Source organism: Oryzias latipes, chromosome 7 (genome assembly GCF_053564925.1).
Source record: "Oryzias latipes strain Hd-rR chromosome 7, Olatipes_Hd-rR_3.1".
Lineage (NCBI taxonomy): Eukaryota > Metazoa > Chordata > Actinopteri > Beloniformes > Adrianichthyidae > Oryzias > Oryzias latipes.
Window position 1 is genome coordinate 3323940 of NC_136243.1, and position 18244 is coordinate 3342183.

Genomic DNA, 18244 nt, shown 5'->3' on the forward strand with positions numbered 1-18244 from the left:
AAATATGTCAGAGTTAAAGTATGTCAAGTTCAACTTCCTCTCTGTCTGCCCCCAGAGCCCCAGCTTCAACCGCATTCGACCAGCTATAGGGCCCGTTTCCGGGGGAACCAGGCTCACCGTCTTCGGTCGGCACCTGGACGCCGGCAGCTCGGTCGTCGTCTCCATCAACAAGGAGGAGTGTCTGTTCGTCAAGTCAGTTCCTTCTCTGCACTGTCTGTGTAACAAATCTCTGACCCAAACACTGAACACTCATGAACCCCCCCCCCCCCAGGAGGACCAATCGAGAAATCGTCTGTATTACCCCCGCCTCTGTGTCTGGCACTGGCTCCGCCTCCATCCGTCTGATGATTGACAGGGCCGAGGTGACAAGCTTGGAGGTAAAATACACGTACACCGAGGATCCGACAATAACCAGCGTGGAACCAAACTGGACCATCCTGAAGTAAGTCATGGCATCTCAGTAACAGGTAATCATCCCATCAGAGTTATTGATCTGAACGTTGTGCGTTTGCAGCGGCAGCACCATGATTACAGTGATGGGGACCAACCTGTACACCATCCAGGAGCCCAAAGTCAGAGCCAAATACGGAGGCCTGGAAACTACAAACGTAAGCTGACCTCGTGATGAGGCTTTTCACCTCACTCCTGTTCTGAACCTGGTTGGTTCACATTATGGTCTGTGTGCTGAGGTCCAAACAGGAAATGATGTCCAAATGCCAAACCTGAGTTACTGAGAGGTGATGACCGTCACAAAGCTCTCATCCTTATTCAGAATCTGATTCTAAAGGCCATTCAGCTTACTGTGGGGGTCAGAGGTCACGGCTCCACACTGCTGCGGGTGTGAGGTCATGATGACATACCAACCAAACGTCCATCTGTCTCTGCAGTTCTGCACATTGGTCAATGACAGCGCAATGACGTGTTTGGCTCCTGGACTTGTCTACAACAAACCAGAGCCCCCGGATGGGGCGCTCCAACCCGATGAGTTTGGCTTCATCTTTGATCAGGTAACACTGACCCCTGGTGTAAGAAATGTATCAGCTGAAGCAGCCTCCTCATGGTGATGAACATGTGCAGGTCTCCTCTCTGCTGGTGCTGAACTCCACGCCTTTCATGCATTATCCAAACCCCACCTTTGATCCTCTTGGGAACGCTGGGGTCCTGGAGGTGACGCCAGGCTCACCCATCATCATCAAGGTGGGAGTGGATGCCCTCTGCTCTGGACGCATGTGTCTGGAGGCAGGTTGGCTGAGCTTGTGCATGTTTTCAGGGCAAAAACCTGATTCCAGGGAACAACCGCCTGAACTACACCGTCCTGATCGGAGAGTCTCCCTGCGTCCTGACCGTTTCTGAAAGCCAGCTGCTCTGCGATTCACCAGACCTCACCGGAGAACAGCGCGTTCTGGTGAGCATTCTTGATGTTTGAGGCGGTGCAGAGATCGCCGCATGAATGGAAGCATGGAGGTCCGGCCAGAGGGAGCTCCACCTGAAGGTCATGAAGTCCTGACGCGTCTTTGATCCGGACATTAACACCTCAAACGGGACTTCTTTAGTCGCCCTTTTACTATAAACGCCCCCCTGCTTGTCTCTTTTTGTTTTGGAGTATTAGCTTAAGCAGCATTGAAGTGACAGAAACCTGTAATTGAAGTGCTTTTGATGATAGGAAAACATATTAGTGTGGTTCTAAAAGCTTGATTTACTATATTTGTTGTTTCAGTTTGGATTTTATGTGTCCCAACCTGGGCTGTAAGATCCCTTTGTCCCCTGGAGCATTAGCTAATGCGCTTTAGCCAGCTGTCACAGCAACCCTTAGCAAAGAGACCGGCAGAAATGAAGCTTTCTGAAGACGCCTGAGTCACTGCTGCTGTGTTTACACGGACACCAGTGGGCAGCTCATAACTCACTTTTGAGAGGAGGAGGAGGAGGAGGAGGAGGTCTCTGGAAAGGTGAAAGTCATTAAGTGCTACTGCATGGAGTCACGGGTTATTGACCTGATTTCACAGATTACAGGCTGACACAGACACACAAACTCTAGATTGCACTTGGAGGCTCTCACTCATCAAATTAAACCTCAAATCAGCCGAATCAAACCGTTGCAGGCCCACCTTTTCCTAATCTTGCAGTTTTCAAGGACAATAAACTAAATAAAAAAACACAGGAATCTAACAGGTCTGTCTTCTGCGAGGTCCAGTTATTAGCCTTCAGAACCAGATGGCAGGTGAGCACCTCCTGCTGACAGAACTTTACACATCCATACGGGTCGGACCCCACAGGACCGGAACAATGAGACCATTTTTGTTTATGCGTCAAGTCAGTTCTAGTCTCATCGGGACCAGTAGCACTTAGATAATGATCACAGAGGTCTCCATGAGCACTGGGTCATAGCGGATCTAAAACCGGACTGACTGTGGACCAGAACCACAGAAACAGCCACAGAAGGTGAGCGTACGCGTGGTCAAGGCAGGTTTTACATGCCTGCTTTATGCATTGCAGATCCTGGTTGGTGGTCTGGAGTACTCCCCAGGGATGCTCCACATTTACTCCAACAGTGTTCTGACACTTCCCGCCATCATCGGGATTGGCGCCGGTGGAGGGGTGCTGCTCATCGCCATCATTGCTGTGCTGATCGCTTACAAGAGGAAGACGCGGGACGCCGACCGCACCCTGAAACGCCTCCAGCTGCAGATGGACAACCTCGAGAGCCGGGTGGCGCTAGAGTGCAAGGAGGGTGGGTCTATGCCCCCCCCCCTCATTGCTACAGCCTTCTTCTTTCTTTAAAAGGGTTTCTCTCACATCCCCCCTCCCCCCACAGCGTTCGCAGAGCTGCAGACGGACATCCAGGAGCTCACCAACGACATGGATGGAGTGAAGATTCCCTTTTTGGAATATCGCACCTACACCATGAGAGTCATGTTCCCAGGAATCGAAGAGCATCCCGTTCTCAAAGAGCTGGACGTACGAACATGAAAACAGCACACACTTGCATGCTGATTTTCAGAGACGCACAAAGAGTTACGACTATCGATGTTCCTCCATGCTAGCTTATTTCCTTCCCATCTGCTTATTGTCTCTGCAAACGTTTAGAAACAGTAATGGTTTGATGGATGACAAAACCTGTGAACACAACCACTGACTGTATATGAGAACTGGACTGAGTGACTCCTCCCCCCTGGCATTCCAAACAGGAAGTATGGTCTGGCTCCAAGAACCAAAACCCCATAAACTTCTATAGAGAAATAAACAGCTGTTACTCTATTGGTCAGAATCACCATTCTGGATCTGATACCTTTTTAATAATAATCCTAATCTTTCCATGATATTTTCTTCTGTAGTTAAAGTTATTCCAGCTATAAACGCATCAATCAGATGAGTAAAGTTTGTGGTTCCACGTCAACAGTTTGAAATGCTTGGTTTGCAGATTCTCTTGAGCCCTCTTTTGTGGGTGTGGACTTTTGAGTTGGGTCTCTCCTGATTGGAGAGAGCGGTTCCCATAGAAACGTTGACTCAGACCGACTTGAACCAATCACTGCTTACGGGCAATTTCTGGTTCCACCATGGCGCCGTCCTTATCGCGAACAAATGACGCCTGGATTGACTTCCTTTGGTTGAAGGCGGAGGTAAACCCTTTTCTGTGGACGAGGTCACTGTCACTCAGTCCAGGTCTCATACTCCGTCAGTCTCAGCACCTGATTCTGGTCCAGTTCTCTCTGCTGTGTGAGGACTTTGATCACTGATCCGCTGATATCTCTTTTCAGTCTCCAGCCAATGTGGAAAAAGCTCTGCGCCTCTTCAGCCAGCTGTTGAATAACAAGATGTTCCTGCTCACCTTCATCCACACGCTGGAGGCCCAGAGGTCCTTCTCCATGAGGGACCGTGGGAACGTGGCCTCGCTGCTCATGGCTGCCCTGCAGGTGCTCTTCACAACAACGGTTGCATAAGTTGGTTCAGATGATACCCTCTTAATTATTTGTATCCGGACTTCAAAGATGAATGTGCATATTGTGAATATAAAATGAAAGCGTTTTCCTCACTTATCTATGTGAGAACCTGGTTGTTTTCATGGACTGGGAGGGGCTGCTGCTCAGAGAGCAGGTTTTCATAAGAAGACTCAGAAATGCGTGAACAGACCAAAACCCCACTTTGGGGTTGTTTTCTGTGAGGAATGAACATTATAACACTCAAAAAGCGTGATATAGACCCTTCAGGATCAGGTGTGTATTGTACTATAAGCCCTGTTTTTCCACATTCAAAACCAACCCTGAAGTACCAAAGTTGCAGTTCTTCAAAAGACCTCCAGAGTTTGGTTTTGGAATGGAGCTTATTCCCATTGACCCTAGCTGAATAACAGAAGGCTCAACACCCAACCCTGGTGAACCCCATCATGAAAACATCTGTTAGAAACATGACAAAGCCTGGAAGGAGGGCAGCTGTTCTTTCACGGCTGCGTGCGTCACGGATGCTTCTCTGCAGGGTCGGATGGAGTATGCCACCGTGGTGCTGAAGCAGCTGCTGGCTGATCTGATAGAGAAGAACCTGGAGAACAGGAACCACCCCAAACTGCTCCTGAGGAGGTGGGTCTGCCGCTTTTTCTGTCTGGGTGCACAGCAGCCATTTCTCATCGAGCTGCTCATTACTGACTAAATCAGCTCATCTTCAAGCTCTTCTTCACCTTAATGAGAACAGGAATGCAGCAGCTTCTCTGTCCACCTGTCCCATCATCACGTCCTCTCCTTCCTTTGGCCCCGCCTACCCTCACTCATCCTTCAGATCTGAGCCACAATTCAAACATTCACCTCTGACCTCTGACCTGTGTGTGTAGGACTGAGTCTGTTGCTGAGAAGATGCTGACCAACTGGTTCACCTTCCTGCTGCACCGATTCCTCAAGGTATTCCCTTCATTCCTCTGCTCCTCTTTCCTGTCCTCATCGCCATTCCTTCTCAGCATAACTGTGACCAATCAGATTAGAGCTGCAGTTAATGTATTCCTAAGAAATAATGCTTAGATTCAGCTGCTGAGGGCTTTTCGGGATTAATGTGCTAACAAACCGTCCTCCCCCCTCAGGAGTGTGCTGGAGAGCCTCTCTTCATGCTGTTTTGTGCCATAAAGCAGCAGATGGAGAAAGGACCGATTGATGCCATAACAGGAGAAGCTCGATACTCTCTGAGCGAAGACAAACTCATCCGGCAGCAGATCGACTACAAGCAGCTGGTAACAGCTTCATTCACCAGAGATGGAAGCAGGATTGATGGTTCTGGAGCTGGTTGTCACATGAGCAGCATCAGGCTCAGAGTCCTGTTCCAACAATCATGTGGCTTATTCACTGACTGTGAAGCCAGAACCTGCTAACCACATTCCTGTTTCTTAGTGGGGCTTCTCGAAACCCATCAGCCGATCTCATTTTGGCCTCGGCACACCTCGTTCCTTATTTAGTCCTGTTTACAGCGTTGAGGGTCCGGCCTGCGAGCCGTCGATGAACGGCGTTACTTCTGTTCAAAGAAAACCTCCCAAAGTCCACCTCCTAGAACAGCACGACCACGTTTGCTCACAGAGATGTGTGGGTTAGTTTGAGCAGAAGGGTGTTTGTGAAGAAGAGCCTCCTAGAGTTTCTAGAAGCAGCTTCTCAGTCTCTCCTCTGCCAGCACCCACAAGCCTTCTGCTTCTTCACAGCCCTGTCAGGTCCAGGTCTGGCGTGGTCCTCCTTGTTCTGCTGTTCTCGAGGTCCAGATCCTCTCTGAGCCATTGTGTGATGAACTGACTCAGACGTGCTAGTTTCTGCACTGAAGCGTATCATAGCAACAAGAGCACAGGAGCATGTGTTTACCACCCGCCTGCTCACTATTAGAAATGAATGATGAATGATTCAGAGCCACTCTCCGTGTGTTTGCTCGTGCACACGCTGGACGTGGAGAGAAGAAAAATCCACTCTGGGTTTGGTTTCTGATCCGTTGAAAGATCTGAGGGAGTCCGGTGTGACCACAGGTCCCGGAGCGAAGCACCAACCGGAGTGTGGTTGTGAAAAGGGTTAAACCTAAAACGCTTCTTCAGCACATAAATGCAGGAAATAAAGCTGGACTCTGCCTCCCCCAGACGCTGATGTGCATCCCTCCGGAGGGCGAGGCGGGCACCGAGGTGCCCGTGAAGGTGCTGAACTGCGACACCGTCACTCAGGTCAAAGACAAGCTGCTGGACGCCGTTTACAAAGGAATCCCCTTCTCACAGAGGCCTCAGGCCGACGATATGGACCTGGGTATGTGCTGGTTCCACCCCTGCCTCTGTTTTCTCTACAGCCCCCAGTATTTTATTTATTTACAAAATATTGATAACTTTAAACTGAAAAAAGTATCTTAAAAGGGTTCAAAATCTGACTTTCAGCATTTCACATCTTTTCTAACTTTCATTGACAGTTGACTCATCACACTAAGTTCTTGTGGTGGTTTGTTGGCTTTTGTGATGATGTGGCTCACAGTCTGTTGTGTTGGCAGAGTGGCGTCAGGGTCGACTGACCAGGATCATCCTGCAGGACGAAGACGTAACAACCAAGATAGAAAGTGACTGGAAGAGGCTGAACACCCTGGCTCACTATCAAGTAAATAAAGATCTCCAGAAACAAAGCTGGATCTCTGCAGAACTCGGTTTCTGATTGAAACAAGAAAAGGCTAAAAATCAGAATTTTGTTCTGGTTATTGTATCCTGATCATTTTCCTTGTGTTTGTTTTGTCAAACTTGAAGTTCTTGTTTTAGCAAAGACAAAAACTATTGTAAGGACTAGCACCAAACACATCTAAACAAACCTAAAATCAAAGTACTAAAGCGGGAAATGACACTTAAAAATAGCACCTACAGGCTACCCAGAAATGAGATGAATGTGGCCAGACGTGGGTGTTTGTCCCATCAGACGGCTCCGGCGCTCTCTCGGATCACGGACGCCACGCAGACTGAGCTGTGCTCGTCTGAGCGCGCTCAGTTTCATGGCCAACTCCTGCAGTCACACTCTCAGTTCACGGGGACTCTTGGGAAGATGAAGATGGACAGACTGGGAGGCCAATTAGTCGGCTGACCGAACGAATGACTCGCTGACAGACTGATGTGTTACTGTGTTGCTAGGTAACAGACGGCTCGGTGGTGGCACTGGTCCAGAAGCAGGTTTCTGCCTACAACATTGCCAACTCCTTCACCTTCACCAGATCCTTGAGCAGATATGGTATGTAGCAGTACACACACACACACACACACGTGGACAATGGTGTTTGTCTTTGCATTGGTGAGCAGGTAGACGGTGTGGCGTGTCTCCTGGTATTAACCCTCACAAAAACCAGACTCAAGAGAACTAAAACATGAGGACAGTCTTTCTGACAGCAGGAGGAATTCATACAGAAACATGTGTCAGGCTACTGGATTAGACAAGCTAAATGTGGTGCCTGTTATCATTTCTGGACCCCTAATACAAAAGAGAGGACTTCTCCCACTCTTTTTTAGTAAGGGGGGTCCTTTGTAGCTCTTCTTTTAAACACAACCCTTCTTCTTCCCACTCGCTCTTCCTCTTAAAGAGAGTCAGGAACATCGTACCCTTCAGGTGTAGTGATGGGGGCTGGGAGGCAGAACAGGGGATCTAACACTTTTCCTTCATTGACTCTTTAAACCTGTTTGTGGTTTCTTTCTTTGTGTTTGTGGATTGATTTGTGTGTGAGGAGGTCAGGTGTAGCCTCAGGTCAGGTCCCCATAATCTTACTTTTATGCAGTTCAGTCTGAACGCTTTCTTCATCAAATCTGAATCAGTTTCTCTGCTCCTGTTGAACTCCTGAATGTTTCCTCAGCTCTTCTGCCTGAACTCAGTGATTGTCTGCATCACGTTATGCGAAAATCTAAATTCAATTGAACCAATGAACTTCATTTACATTTGTTTGAGGATAATCTAGTTTGATAGTTGAAGATTTGTCAGTGATCTCCTGACAACCAACTGGTAATAGTTTCTAGTTTGCGTAGATGTAAAAATGTTGGATGAGCTTCTTGTTGTTTATCTTCATAACGGCTGAAGTTTGACTCTGAAACTGGGAGCTGAATGTCTCATTTCTGACGCTCCATCGTCCACATGGAGCCTTTTGTTTCAGGCTGAAACACAAACCGGCTCACTTTAAAAAGCTAATTACAAACCGTATTCTATAACGTGAAGTGATGGTTGCCTCAGCGTTGTCTTCTGTGTTTGTTGGTGGCTGCAGAGTCGTTGCTGCGGACGTCCAGCAGCCCGGACAGCCTGAGATCCAGAGCTCCCATGATCACTCCGGACCAGGAGACAGGTGAGGCCGCGGCCTGTCAGCAGGCCCTGTCAGGTGGACAGATGCCTGTAGAAATGTTGACAGCTCTTTGGAACAACCCACAGTTATCAGTTCCTTCATCAACCAACCCACACAATGAAGGATCTGTGGGTTTTTTTCCTGTGATAACATGATCAGCTTCCTCTGCTTTCTGGCTGCGGCTTAAGCAGTGATGTGTATTTCCAGGAACTAAACTGTGGCATCTGGTAAAGAACCATGAGCACGACCAGAGGGAAGGAGACAGAGGGAGCAAGATGGTCTCTGAAATCTACCTGACCAGACTGTTGGCCACCAAGGTGATACAGCGCCCCACAGACCTACAACAGAAGCTTTCTATTAAACACTTTGCTCAACACGTTGCAACAACTCCAATGCTGTGGCGTCACTTCATAAGAGTGGAGAAAATGGAGGCAGTGGTTGAGCTGATTGGTGAAATGAAGCAGGTAAACCAGAGGCCTGAAGCTGCTGTCCAACCCTACTCTGCATGGTTGGAACTACAGCTTGGACTGTTGTAAAAAACCTACAGGCTGCCACCCAACACTAAATGTAAAAACTACAACAAAGAGCAGGAGTGAGCAGAACAGGGCAGGGCTTATGTCAGCTAATGTGGCTATGAGGTGTATTCTAAAGCAGCATTCAAGGGAGGGAGGGAGGGAGGGGAAGGAAAGGTTGTGGTTTATTTATTTATTGGACATAGATAGTTTTTAGAGGTCGTGTTTTTACTCTCCAGTTCCCTTTGGTACAGATCATGGTCCATGTTTTTAGCATGTTCATAAACACGTTATAGAGGGAATCCCCTCCCTACACTTTCGGGCGTGTCAGAGTCCAAGGATCACTCTGCGTCTGATGTGGGGGTTCATAGTGTCCTTAGTGTCACCTGAAGTCCCGATCTTCCATTTGTCTCACAATGTCTGCGGAGGGAACCTCCACACTCTACATGGTCACAGCTAAACTTCAAGTTCAACATCTTTCATGGGTTTTGTGTGATCACTCCTGTACATTGGTCCTCTCGCCACTAGGGGACGCTGCAAAAGTTCGTGGATGACCTGTTTGAGACTGTGTTCAGCACTGCTCACCGGGGCTCTGCACTTCCACTGGCCATCAAATACATGTTTGACTTCTTGGATGAGCAGGCGGACAAAAGACAGATCAGCGATCCAGACGTCCGGCACACGTGGAAGAGCAACTGGTGAGACACTGTGACATGGTTGCCGGCAGTTTAAACAACGTTTCTGTTTTCATGTCAGAAACATGTGTTCTTTGGTCTGCAGCCTTCCTCTCAGGTTCTGGGTGAACGTCATCAAGAACCCTCAGTTTGTGTTTGATATCCATAAGAACAGCATCACCGACGCCTGCCTGTCGGTCGTAGCACAAACCTTCATGGACTCCTGCTCCACGTCTGAACATCGGCTTGGGAAAGACTCTCCGTCTAACAAGCTGCTCTACGCTAAAGACATCCCCAACTACAAAAGCTGGGTGGAGAGGTACGTGTCCATGTTATCAAGCAGTGACACGACGGGTTGTCACCACAGACGCACATGAAGCAGATAAATCCTGTTCATCCTCTGAGTTGGATTGAGCTGATCTGAAGCTTGAATTTCAGCTCCGCGTTCATTACATTTCAGCTAATGCAAAGTCATCAAACTCCACCCCTTCTGTAAACTCACTTCACATTCTAACATATATCCAAACATGCTTGGACACAACTTTGTCAAAATCCATTCCAAATTTCCAGTTAAACTCCAGCAACACTTCACTTTCTCCGTCACCAGTCATCCGTAACCCTCTCTTTGAAACCAATCTATCATTTGAACAACATGTCAACCTCATTCAAACCTCATTTGAAACCCTCATTCATGCCTTTATTACCTCCTGGTTAGATGACTGCAACAGCAAACTTTATGGTACATCCTCCAAATAATCAATATGCTGCAGTACATTCAGAACTCTGCTGCCCGTCTGCTCACCCTCTCTAGTGAACACATCACCCCCGACCTCCAGAACCTTCCCTGGCTCCCCATCCCTCAGCCTATCAAATTCAAAGTTCTCACCACCTTCAAAGCCCTTCATAACCTGGCCCCGCCCACTTCACCAATCTGCTACATCCTGCTCTCTGCGCTCGTCTGATGCAAACCTTTTGTCCCTCCATGACGAACTAAGCATCCATCTGGGGAGACAGAGCCTTCTCCATTGCTGCCCCGACACCTCAGAGACTGTCCTGACCTCCCAATGTTTAAAAAATCACCCAAAACTCATCTTTTGAAAACAGCTTTAATCTTTCATCTGTCATTTTTCGAGTTTGTTTCGATTGGCTAACTGTAGTTCCTTGCTTAACCTGTGTCCTGCAGGTACTACAGGGACATCACTAAGATGCCCAGCATCAGCGATCAGGACATGGATGCCTACCTGGTGGAGCAGTCCCGCCTTCATGGCAACGAGTTCAACACACTGAGCGCGCTCAATGAGCTCTACTTCTACATCAACAAATACAAGGAGGAGGTGGGGATGTGGTTGTCTTTTCCTTCAGCCTTGTCGGCAGCTGCCAGACTCTAATCTTCACTTTCTTGCCTTTGTGTTCAGATTCTGACGGCGTTGGACCGGGATGGGTACTGTCGCAAACACAAACTGAGGCACAAACTGGAGCAAGCCATCAACCTGATGGCCGGCAGCAGCTGAGAGGAGGACAGCTGGACTGATGGACCAAAGGGTGGACTGATGGGAGGAGGGGGAGAGGCACAGAAGGAGGGGGGATGAAGGCATTTTCATTTTTCTGAGCAGAACGTCATTCTACTCTGTGTTGGGACACACTGGCAGCCATGTCTCCAGCCAAACTGTCAATTGATCAAACAGTAATTTATTAGTTGATTTCTTGTATGTCTAAAGGGGGAATCCCTGCCACCTCCGCCTGGATAGGTGGCGGGAAACTCTTCTGTAACAAGGCTTCAACATGCCTTTGAGTCATTGTAGGGACGTGGTTCCCACTGCAGGTGCCAAAGTGGGGGTGTGACTGAACTGCACTAGAGGCTTCAATGAGACTGGCACCTGACGTCTAAGTGGCCCTATTTCAGGAAATCTGCTGACTGCCTGGAGCCTCGGGTGTCCTCTGAGCAGTGGCCTTCCTGCTCCGACCTGCAGGATGAAGAAACGCAGCAGATGTTTGCTAGAGAAGCTCCTGACCGAAGAGTCCACATCCACGGCCTAAATCTGGTTCTGCCAAAAGCAAACTTGGATTATAGGAGTTCTCTGGAGCTTTAATGAGGCAGAAGTGATGAAGAGAATGGAGGGCTTGACTTGAAATCAGGGTTCAGTTTGGGTGAAATGTGAGCAGAAGCGAGGTCTGTTCTGCTGAACTGTAGGCTGTCTGGCTGAGCGGTCAGGATGGAGATGCCCCTATGTTGCTGTTTTAAAACCACTTCACGTTCTTTCTCTGGACAATCACTCTGTATGCAGCACACTGAGCCCGGTGCCTACGGAGCGACCACTTCCTGTGTCCACAACCCCAAACCCCCTTTTTCCCCTCCCATGTTTCCTACTCTTCTTTCCTTTCTTACCTTTAGCTGGCCAACAAGACTTTTTAGTGATGTACTGCCGACCAATGAAGACTGTGGAACTCAACAGACCCTCAGCAGACGACGTGGGCGGAGGCGGATGCTGAGTTATACCTGAATACATTCCAACACATGCAAACAGGCAGGGTCTGTAAATATCACTGGCTGCTGACTCGCCATTTCTCCCACATCCTGAAAACGGACTCATGCTGTTTCTTGGGACCAGAACAGCGGTCCTGGATCCAGCAGCGAAATGGCGTGAGGGCGTGCATGCGCCTGCACACAGCCATGCTAACCCTGCCCGCGGGGAATACTGTGCAGAGCTACGAGCCAGTGCCATGCAAAGACTGGACCGGATCACACCAGAACCGGACAGTCCCAGGACCAAATGCAAGCTGATAACCACCCAGAGTGGAGGTTAAGCCGGAAGGAACTCCATCATTCTTCAGACCACATTTATAAGGATGGTAAAAACGGATAACAACAGTAACAAAGAGCTGAACTTGTACAAAGATGGACGTTTGTCTGCATCCAGATGAGAACCCAACCGGACCCACAGACTCTGAAGGGTTTCAAAATTTTTGGTACTTTTCTATAAACATAACAGCGGGGGGAGGGTTGTAAGTGAGGGGGGCGGGCGTCATTGGAGGGCTTCTGCTCACCTCCATCACCTGAGCCAGGTGTGAGCTGCTGTCACTGTGTGGATGAAGGACACCCTCCTCTCCACACACAGCCCTGCTCTTTGAGCCAGAACGCGTGGATGCTGCTCCCCAGGCTGCCCGCTGCTCTCATGGGTCCGTCTGAAGCAGGAGCTGAGCGGGACCAGCCTGGCCCCTCTTCATTTGGGTCAGTACAGCACTGATTCAAGCTGAGACCTGCTTTAGTTCATGTTAGAGCCTCAGGTGTTCCGGCTGCAGGTTCAGGTAACCTCTTTGTTTCCGCTCATCTCCTGTGATGGAGTTCAGGTTCTGAGCTGTTTGCAGCTAAATGTCCTTTTGACGTGTTGGTTTTTGTTGTGAACAGCAGGAGGTCAAACCTGAGGAGCTGTGTTTGTTGTAGTTCAACAAAGAGGCGGCGTGTCTTTGGCGAGCAAGTGTTCTGCCTCGGCCGGTCCGGCTCCGGTGCCATAAAGCTGCATAAAGAAGCACCTTTTTTTCTTTCTCGCCAACCTAAAAGTCATTTCAGTCTGTGGGGCCAAAAGAAGCTGAATGAGGAAGAGGAGGGCGGGGCCTGACAAAAACGGCCTTTCTGTGGGGATTGGCTGTGTGTGCACGTGCACACGCGTGTGCATGCTGCTGCTGTGGAACGCGGTGCGTTAAATCGGTGATAGCATCTGCAGCTCATTTAAACGCTTCTTTCTGAGAAACCCTTCTCTGTTGAAATGTTAAACTACAAAGATGTCATCTTTACCTCCATCCTCGAGAAGAGGAGCAGGAAGAAAAGAAAAATGAAAAAAATCTAAAATTAGAAGCAGGTTGATGGGGAGATGGAGGAGTGTGAGGAGAGGGGAAGGGAGGGGAGGAAAGGGGGAGGTCAGATTCTCACCACATGCAAAGGTGGGAGAAGAGGAGAGGGATGGAGGAGGACCGGCATGGAATACTGAGAGGGAGGAGAGAGGAAGAATACAGATGAGGGAGAGATGGAAGGAGGCCTCCATCACACCGACTGACGCAGGGCAGTTTCCTGGGAGGAGGAGGAGGAGGAGGTGTAGGGATGAAGGTGGAAGGTGCAGATGTACAACCAGGAAGGAAGTGCGAGTGTTTATCACTGTTCGCCGTGACATCACAGCGACCGAGGTGTTGGGGGGGGGGAAGTGGCAGGCTCAGATTTGGGTTTCTGCTGTAGCATGCACATGTCTGTGAGCGTGCACGTGGAGGAAACACTGACAGGGCAACAGAAAGGGTGGGGTCTAATTCCTGGAACCATACACAACGTGCATGAGCGCTCGCCTTCATCGTGGTTTTTACATTTTGCAATAGTGGGATATTTTTTATTGTGTTTTTATTTATTGTCATCATGGGTTGTATTTATTGTACACAGGGTTGTGCCCCATCCTCTGGAGATGGAGTTTATTTAAACTTGTCATGTCTTTTTGTTGAGGGTGGGGGCAAACCACCACGAGTCAGTTCATCTCAGTTTTATCGCTTTCTTCCCCTTCAGCAAACCAAACTCTCCAGCTGCTGCTTCTTGACAGGAGCTAACGTTTGTGGACTGGGTCTCCCGCGGCGTCTGCTGATCAGGATGGACCATCCTCACTGATCAGCAGACTCAGCAAAGCTCTCCAGTCATCCGACAGGTCATTTAGGAGGAAGCAGCGAGTCGCACACTCATCGGGGTGTGGTTTCACTCCCTGACTCCGCCCCTGAGGGAAGCTGAGCCATCCTAAGACCTAAACAGCAACTTCCCCAGAAGCAGATTTGATGCTGAAGTAGAACAGAAATAGGTGTTACCTTAAAAGACAGTCCTGTTGAAAAGGAAAGAGGCGTTTTTGGTTCCGATGTGATGAAGATGAAGAAAAGGAGAATCTGTTTGAACCAACAGACCAAAACCGAAATGTGGAATGGAGGTCTGCTGCAAACCCCCCAAACTGTGCCCAGCAGGACTGTCTAAGCCCTGTCTATTAAGCTCCGCCCACACTCCAAAGATTAAATCTTACCCTGTCTATTTTTGCTCAAATGAACCTATTGGATTATGAACTCACCTGCTAACATTTTACTGAGATAAAAACTGTTTTTTCAAGAAGAAATATTTGCTGAATATAGTAACTGCAAGTGAAAATTTGCCATATTTATTAAAACGAGGTATTCTGTCTCAGTGAAATGTTCCCTAAGTGGTAATAGGTACTATTGACTGTAAATGTACTTGGTAAAGGCTGGAGTGCACTGCTGCAGGCTGCCACTAGGGCTCTGGGGGGGATTACTGATCCCACCGAATGTACATTTATCATAAGAACAGGGAATCCGGCAGGGACTCCCATGGCTGCAGCTCTCAGCGTGCTCCTCAGCAGCCACAGCTGCAGGTCTGCAGGTTTTAGACCAAACAGAGACCATCTGGGAGGAAGCCCATGCTGCTTTCTGGGTCTCACATCCTGATGGAGTCGCTCTTTTCTGCCAACGTTTCAAAATAAGAGCTCAGATGAGGAAGAACAGGACTCCGTCCAGCAGGGAGAGGACACTACTGTGAGAGCATCATCACACGCTCCAAAGAAAAGCGCCTGCCCCCCCCCCCCCCCCCCCCCCCCCAACTGCATCAACCACTAAGAAGTATTATTAAATGTTTTGAAAGCCATGACCTCCATGTGACTGAGCAGTGAAGGGGACCTGCTCTCTGTGTGTTTGCTGTAACATTTATGTCTTTGTTCTGCACATCGGGCCGTGAAAACAGAGCCACAGCTTCATAACTGCTGACTGGACTAAAACGAGCAGAACTAGGGACCAGGTAATAGACCCGCCGGGCTTTGGTTGAAAGAATCTTCTGGGACACGATGAAGTTCTCTCTGAAGAAGCCAGAACAGGAAGACGGCTTGTGTGTTCCTGTAAGGGCTGGGGCTGAGCATTACAGACAAATCAATCCAGAACCATTAACTCATGACTGGACTGGATTTGGAAAACAGTCCCATGAAGTCCAGCTCTGGGTAATGAGAAGGAGTTCCTCTTAACTCCTTTTCTTCAAATCAAACTGCCTATAAACTGAAAAAGTAGCAGAAACACAGTTTTCCCTCAGGGGTAAAGCAGGAGGACTTTAAATTCAGATGTCATTAGTTGCATTAAGTCTGTTCTGCTCTGGACCCAGACCCAGTTGGTGCTGACAAACAGGACAGCCCGCGTAAAGGTACGGAGTTCTGCTTTAGGTGTGACAAAAACAAATGTAAGCCACTGGAAAACAGAATTTCTTCATGCAGTCCAGCTGGATTCTGTCAGCAGAAGTCTGACGCATGAAGGAGAAGGTCACCATGGAAGCCCCACGTCCAGAACCTGCAGCTCCACAGCGCCACAGCACCCGGAAAACTGTCTCCCACCCAAAGTGCAGAAAAAGCTGCTGTAATACAGCAACGTCCAGGATGTAGCCAGGGCCCGTTTGTGATGCCATTGCCTTGTTTTTGTCATTTTTGCTAAGTTAAATTGTAATGATGATGAAACGTGTAATAGCCTGTGTCAGTTTTCTATCATTGCCATTGCCTTCTGCTGAGTTTGTATATTTGTGTGGTTTCACTAAAGTGTAAATGAAATCTGGAGCTGAACTGTCGACCTCTTTGTTTGACAATAATGAAAAACGAGAAAATCAGAGCGCTGGCAGACTCCATGAAGGAGACGGATGGGTGTCGCCTCACGGATCAGATAGCGTGGTCTTCATGTGGCAACTCCAGGGTTCGACTTCCTGCTGCACTGCCAGGCAACACATTCTGGCGAGGGTGCAGACTAATTAAGGGTGACGAATGATTGGCGCATTGGAGTGCTTATCAGCAGCCAGAAGAAAGATCTGTTATCAAATGTTTTCATTATGGAAAAAGACTTTAGATGAAAGTGAGTGAGAGGAACAGACTGAGATCCACCTCCCATCTCCATATGGAAGCTTCACTTTAACAAACTAAAACTTTGTCTGTAAACTGACTCAAAGTCAGGTCTGTCTTTACCCAAATCAAGGAGGTTTTCTTCACACTTCCATAAACCTCAAAGCGTTTGCTCTGCTTCCATTAGGAGTTCATCGTTAAAAAGGTTTTTCTTCTGTTCGCATGGCAACTAAACACTGCAATATTTATGGAGCCGTGCTCTCCAGCTCCCAGCAGCCACCATCTGCTGGACTTGAGGTAACAACCCAACAAAGGTAAAACCTGAGGCTAAAATGTAGACTCCAGTTAAGGTTAGTAACTTATCGCAGTGATGTTTCTCACTTTGTGAAGATCCAGGTCTTTCAAATGACAATAGAGAGCTCCTTTACCCCTTAAATAATCCCCACTCCATCACTTCAGGAGCAAACTGTTCTTAATAGATGCACATATCAACACTATTACCATGAAGTTACCATGAACAAAGAATCATTGAGTAAAAGCACTGAAAGAGCAGCAGGACTTGTCATGATGATGATGGTAGAATCATTACCTGATTTAAAGGTTGGTTTGCATAAAACGCACAACGAGTCATTTGTGTCAGAAACACAACAAAGCAGAGCAACAACATAAACACACTGGCATTTTCTACAAACTGTCCTTGTTCCACTAATAAACCTGAGACCGTGTGATGCAGCAGGAATGCTGACTCGTCATTGGCAGATGTAAGCGTTCATTTGTGAAGCACATTTACAACCCAGATTTCCCAAAGTGCTTTGCAGTCCAATGTCAGGGAAAAACACAATAAAAACAACAATATTATTTTTTTAAATGCAGACTCTTAATGTTTGGGATTTTTAGTAGTAATGGTACAGTTATAATGCATGCTTTAATAAAAATGTGTCGGGGGGGGGGGGGGGGGGGGGGGTCCAGGAGAATCAGCATTTGGTTCAATACTGTCATACAAATACTGTAACATTTTTAGTTTTAGGTCAATACAGGAACATTTGTAGTAAAACAAACAGGAACCTCTGACCCTGGGGTTACAGTGTCAGTTTTTATTTCTGTTTGTGGTTTTTTGACTTATCTGGTCATCAAAGAATATTTTCTGTCACTGTTTTCATCAACAAAATTATTACAACTATCCAAGTGTTTTTTTAGGTGATTTTTCCAAATGCTTTGAAGTCAGAATAAGCAAATGAAGTGGGCGGCATAGTGGTTAATGCTCTCATCTCACAGTGAGAGGGCCCTGGTTCGAATCCCAGCTGGGACCTTTCTGTGTGGAGTTTGAATGTTGGGTTTCCCCCGGCGCTCCAGTTTCCTCCTAGGTGTGGCTGTCTGGTCCTGTCTGGTGACCTGTTTGGGGTCTTCCCCACCGTCACCCAAAAATAACTGGGTTGAATCTGATCAGTGGGATCTGAAGACAGACGGATTTTATTTGTACAGCCCAATATCAAGACGACAGTCGTCTCAATGGGCTTTGTTGTATCGGTAACTGTTCTACTATGGTTGAACACAGTAGTTGGATTCTCTGCTCATGTGGTGTTCCCCAAACCAGAACAAGGTTTTAAAAATATGACTAGAAATATTATTTTAACAAATGTTTGAATTTTAATAGACAGTATTTTGCTATAATTACCAATAAAGACATGTATGTCATTGTATGCAAATATCTTTATATTCTCATGGATATAATTAGACTTGAACCTTTAATGCATCAACCTCTTGGACATTGTGACACTTTGGTGTGTGTAACCCTTCCAAGAACACGTCAATGGAAGGGGGGGGGGTCATCTAAGATAGCACAAGGGTTAAATGGACATTGAAGTCGTTATGC

General features: G+C 47.8%; 1 protein-coding gene across 1 annotated transcript in view; it reads left to right on the forward strand.

The window, feature by feature from the left end:
- Window positions 1-13264, forward strand: part of plxna3 (plexin A3) — a 94686-nt gene extending 81422 nt beyond the window's left edge. Inside the window, exons 18-38 of the mRNA XM_023957061.2 lie at window positions 56-192; window positions 272-442; window positions 515-608; window positions 888-1007; window positions 1078-1197; window positions 1271-1405; window positions 2494-2728; window positions 2813-2955; window positions 3756-3911; window positions 4471-4571; window positions 4820-4886; window positions 5063-5209; window positions 6089-6248; window positions 6484-6587; window positions 7106-7202; window positions 8218-8295; window positions 8500-8609; window positions 9333-9502; window positions 9585-9797; window positions 10662-10812; window positions 10894-13264. Coding sequence (XP_023812829.1) covers window positions 56-192; window positions 272-442; window positions 515-608; window positions 888-1007; window positions 1078-1197; window positions 1271-1405; window positions 2494-2728; window positions 2813-2955; window positions 3756-3911; window positions 4471-4571; window positions 4820-4886; window positions 5063-5209; window positions 6089-6248; window positions 6484-6587; window positions 7106-7202; window positions 8218-8295; window positions 8500-8609; window positions 9333-9502; window positions 9585-9797; window positions 10662-10812; window positions 10894-10989 — 2805 coding nt within the window. The 3' untranslated portion in view covers window positions 10990-13264. The remainder of the gene's footprint in view (window positions 1-55; window positions 193-271; window positions 443-514; window positions 609-887; window positions 1008-1077; window positions 1198-1270; window positions 1406-2493; window positions 2729-2812; window positions 2956-3755; window positions 3912-4470; window positions 4572-4819; window positions 4887-5062; window positions 5210-6088; window positions 6249-6483; window positions 6588-7105; window positions 7203-8217; window positions 8296-8499; window positions 8610-9332; window positions 9503-9584; window positions 9798-10661; window positions 10813-10893) is intronic.
- The last annotated feature ends 4980 nt before the right edge of the window (window positions 13265-18244 follow it).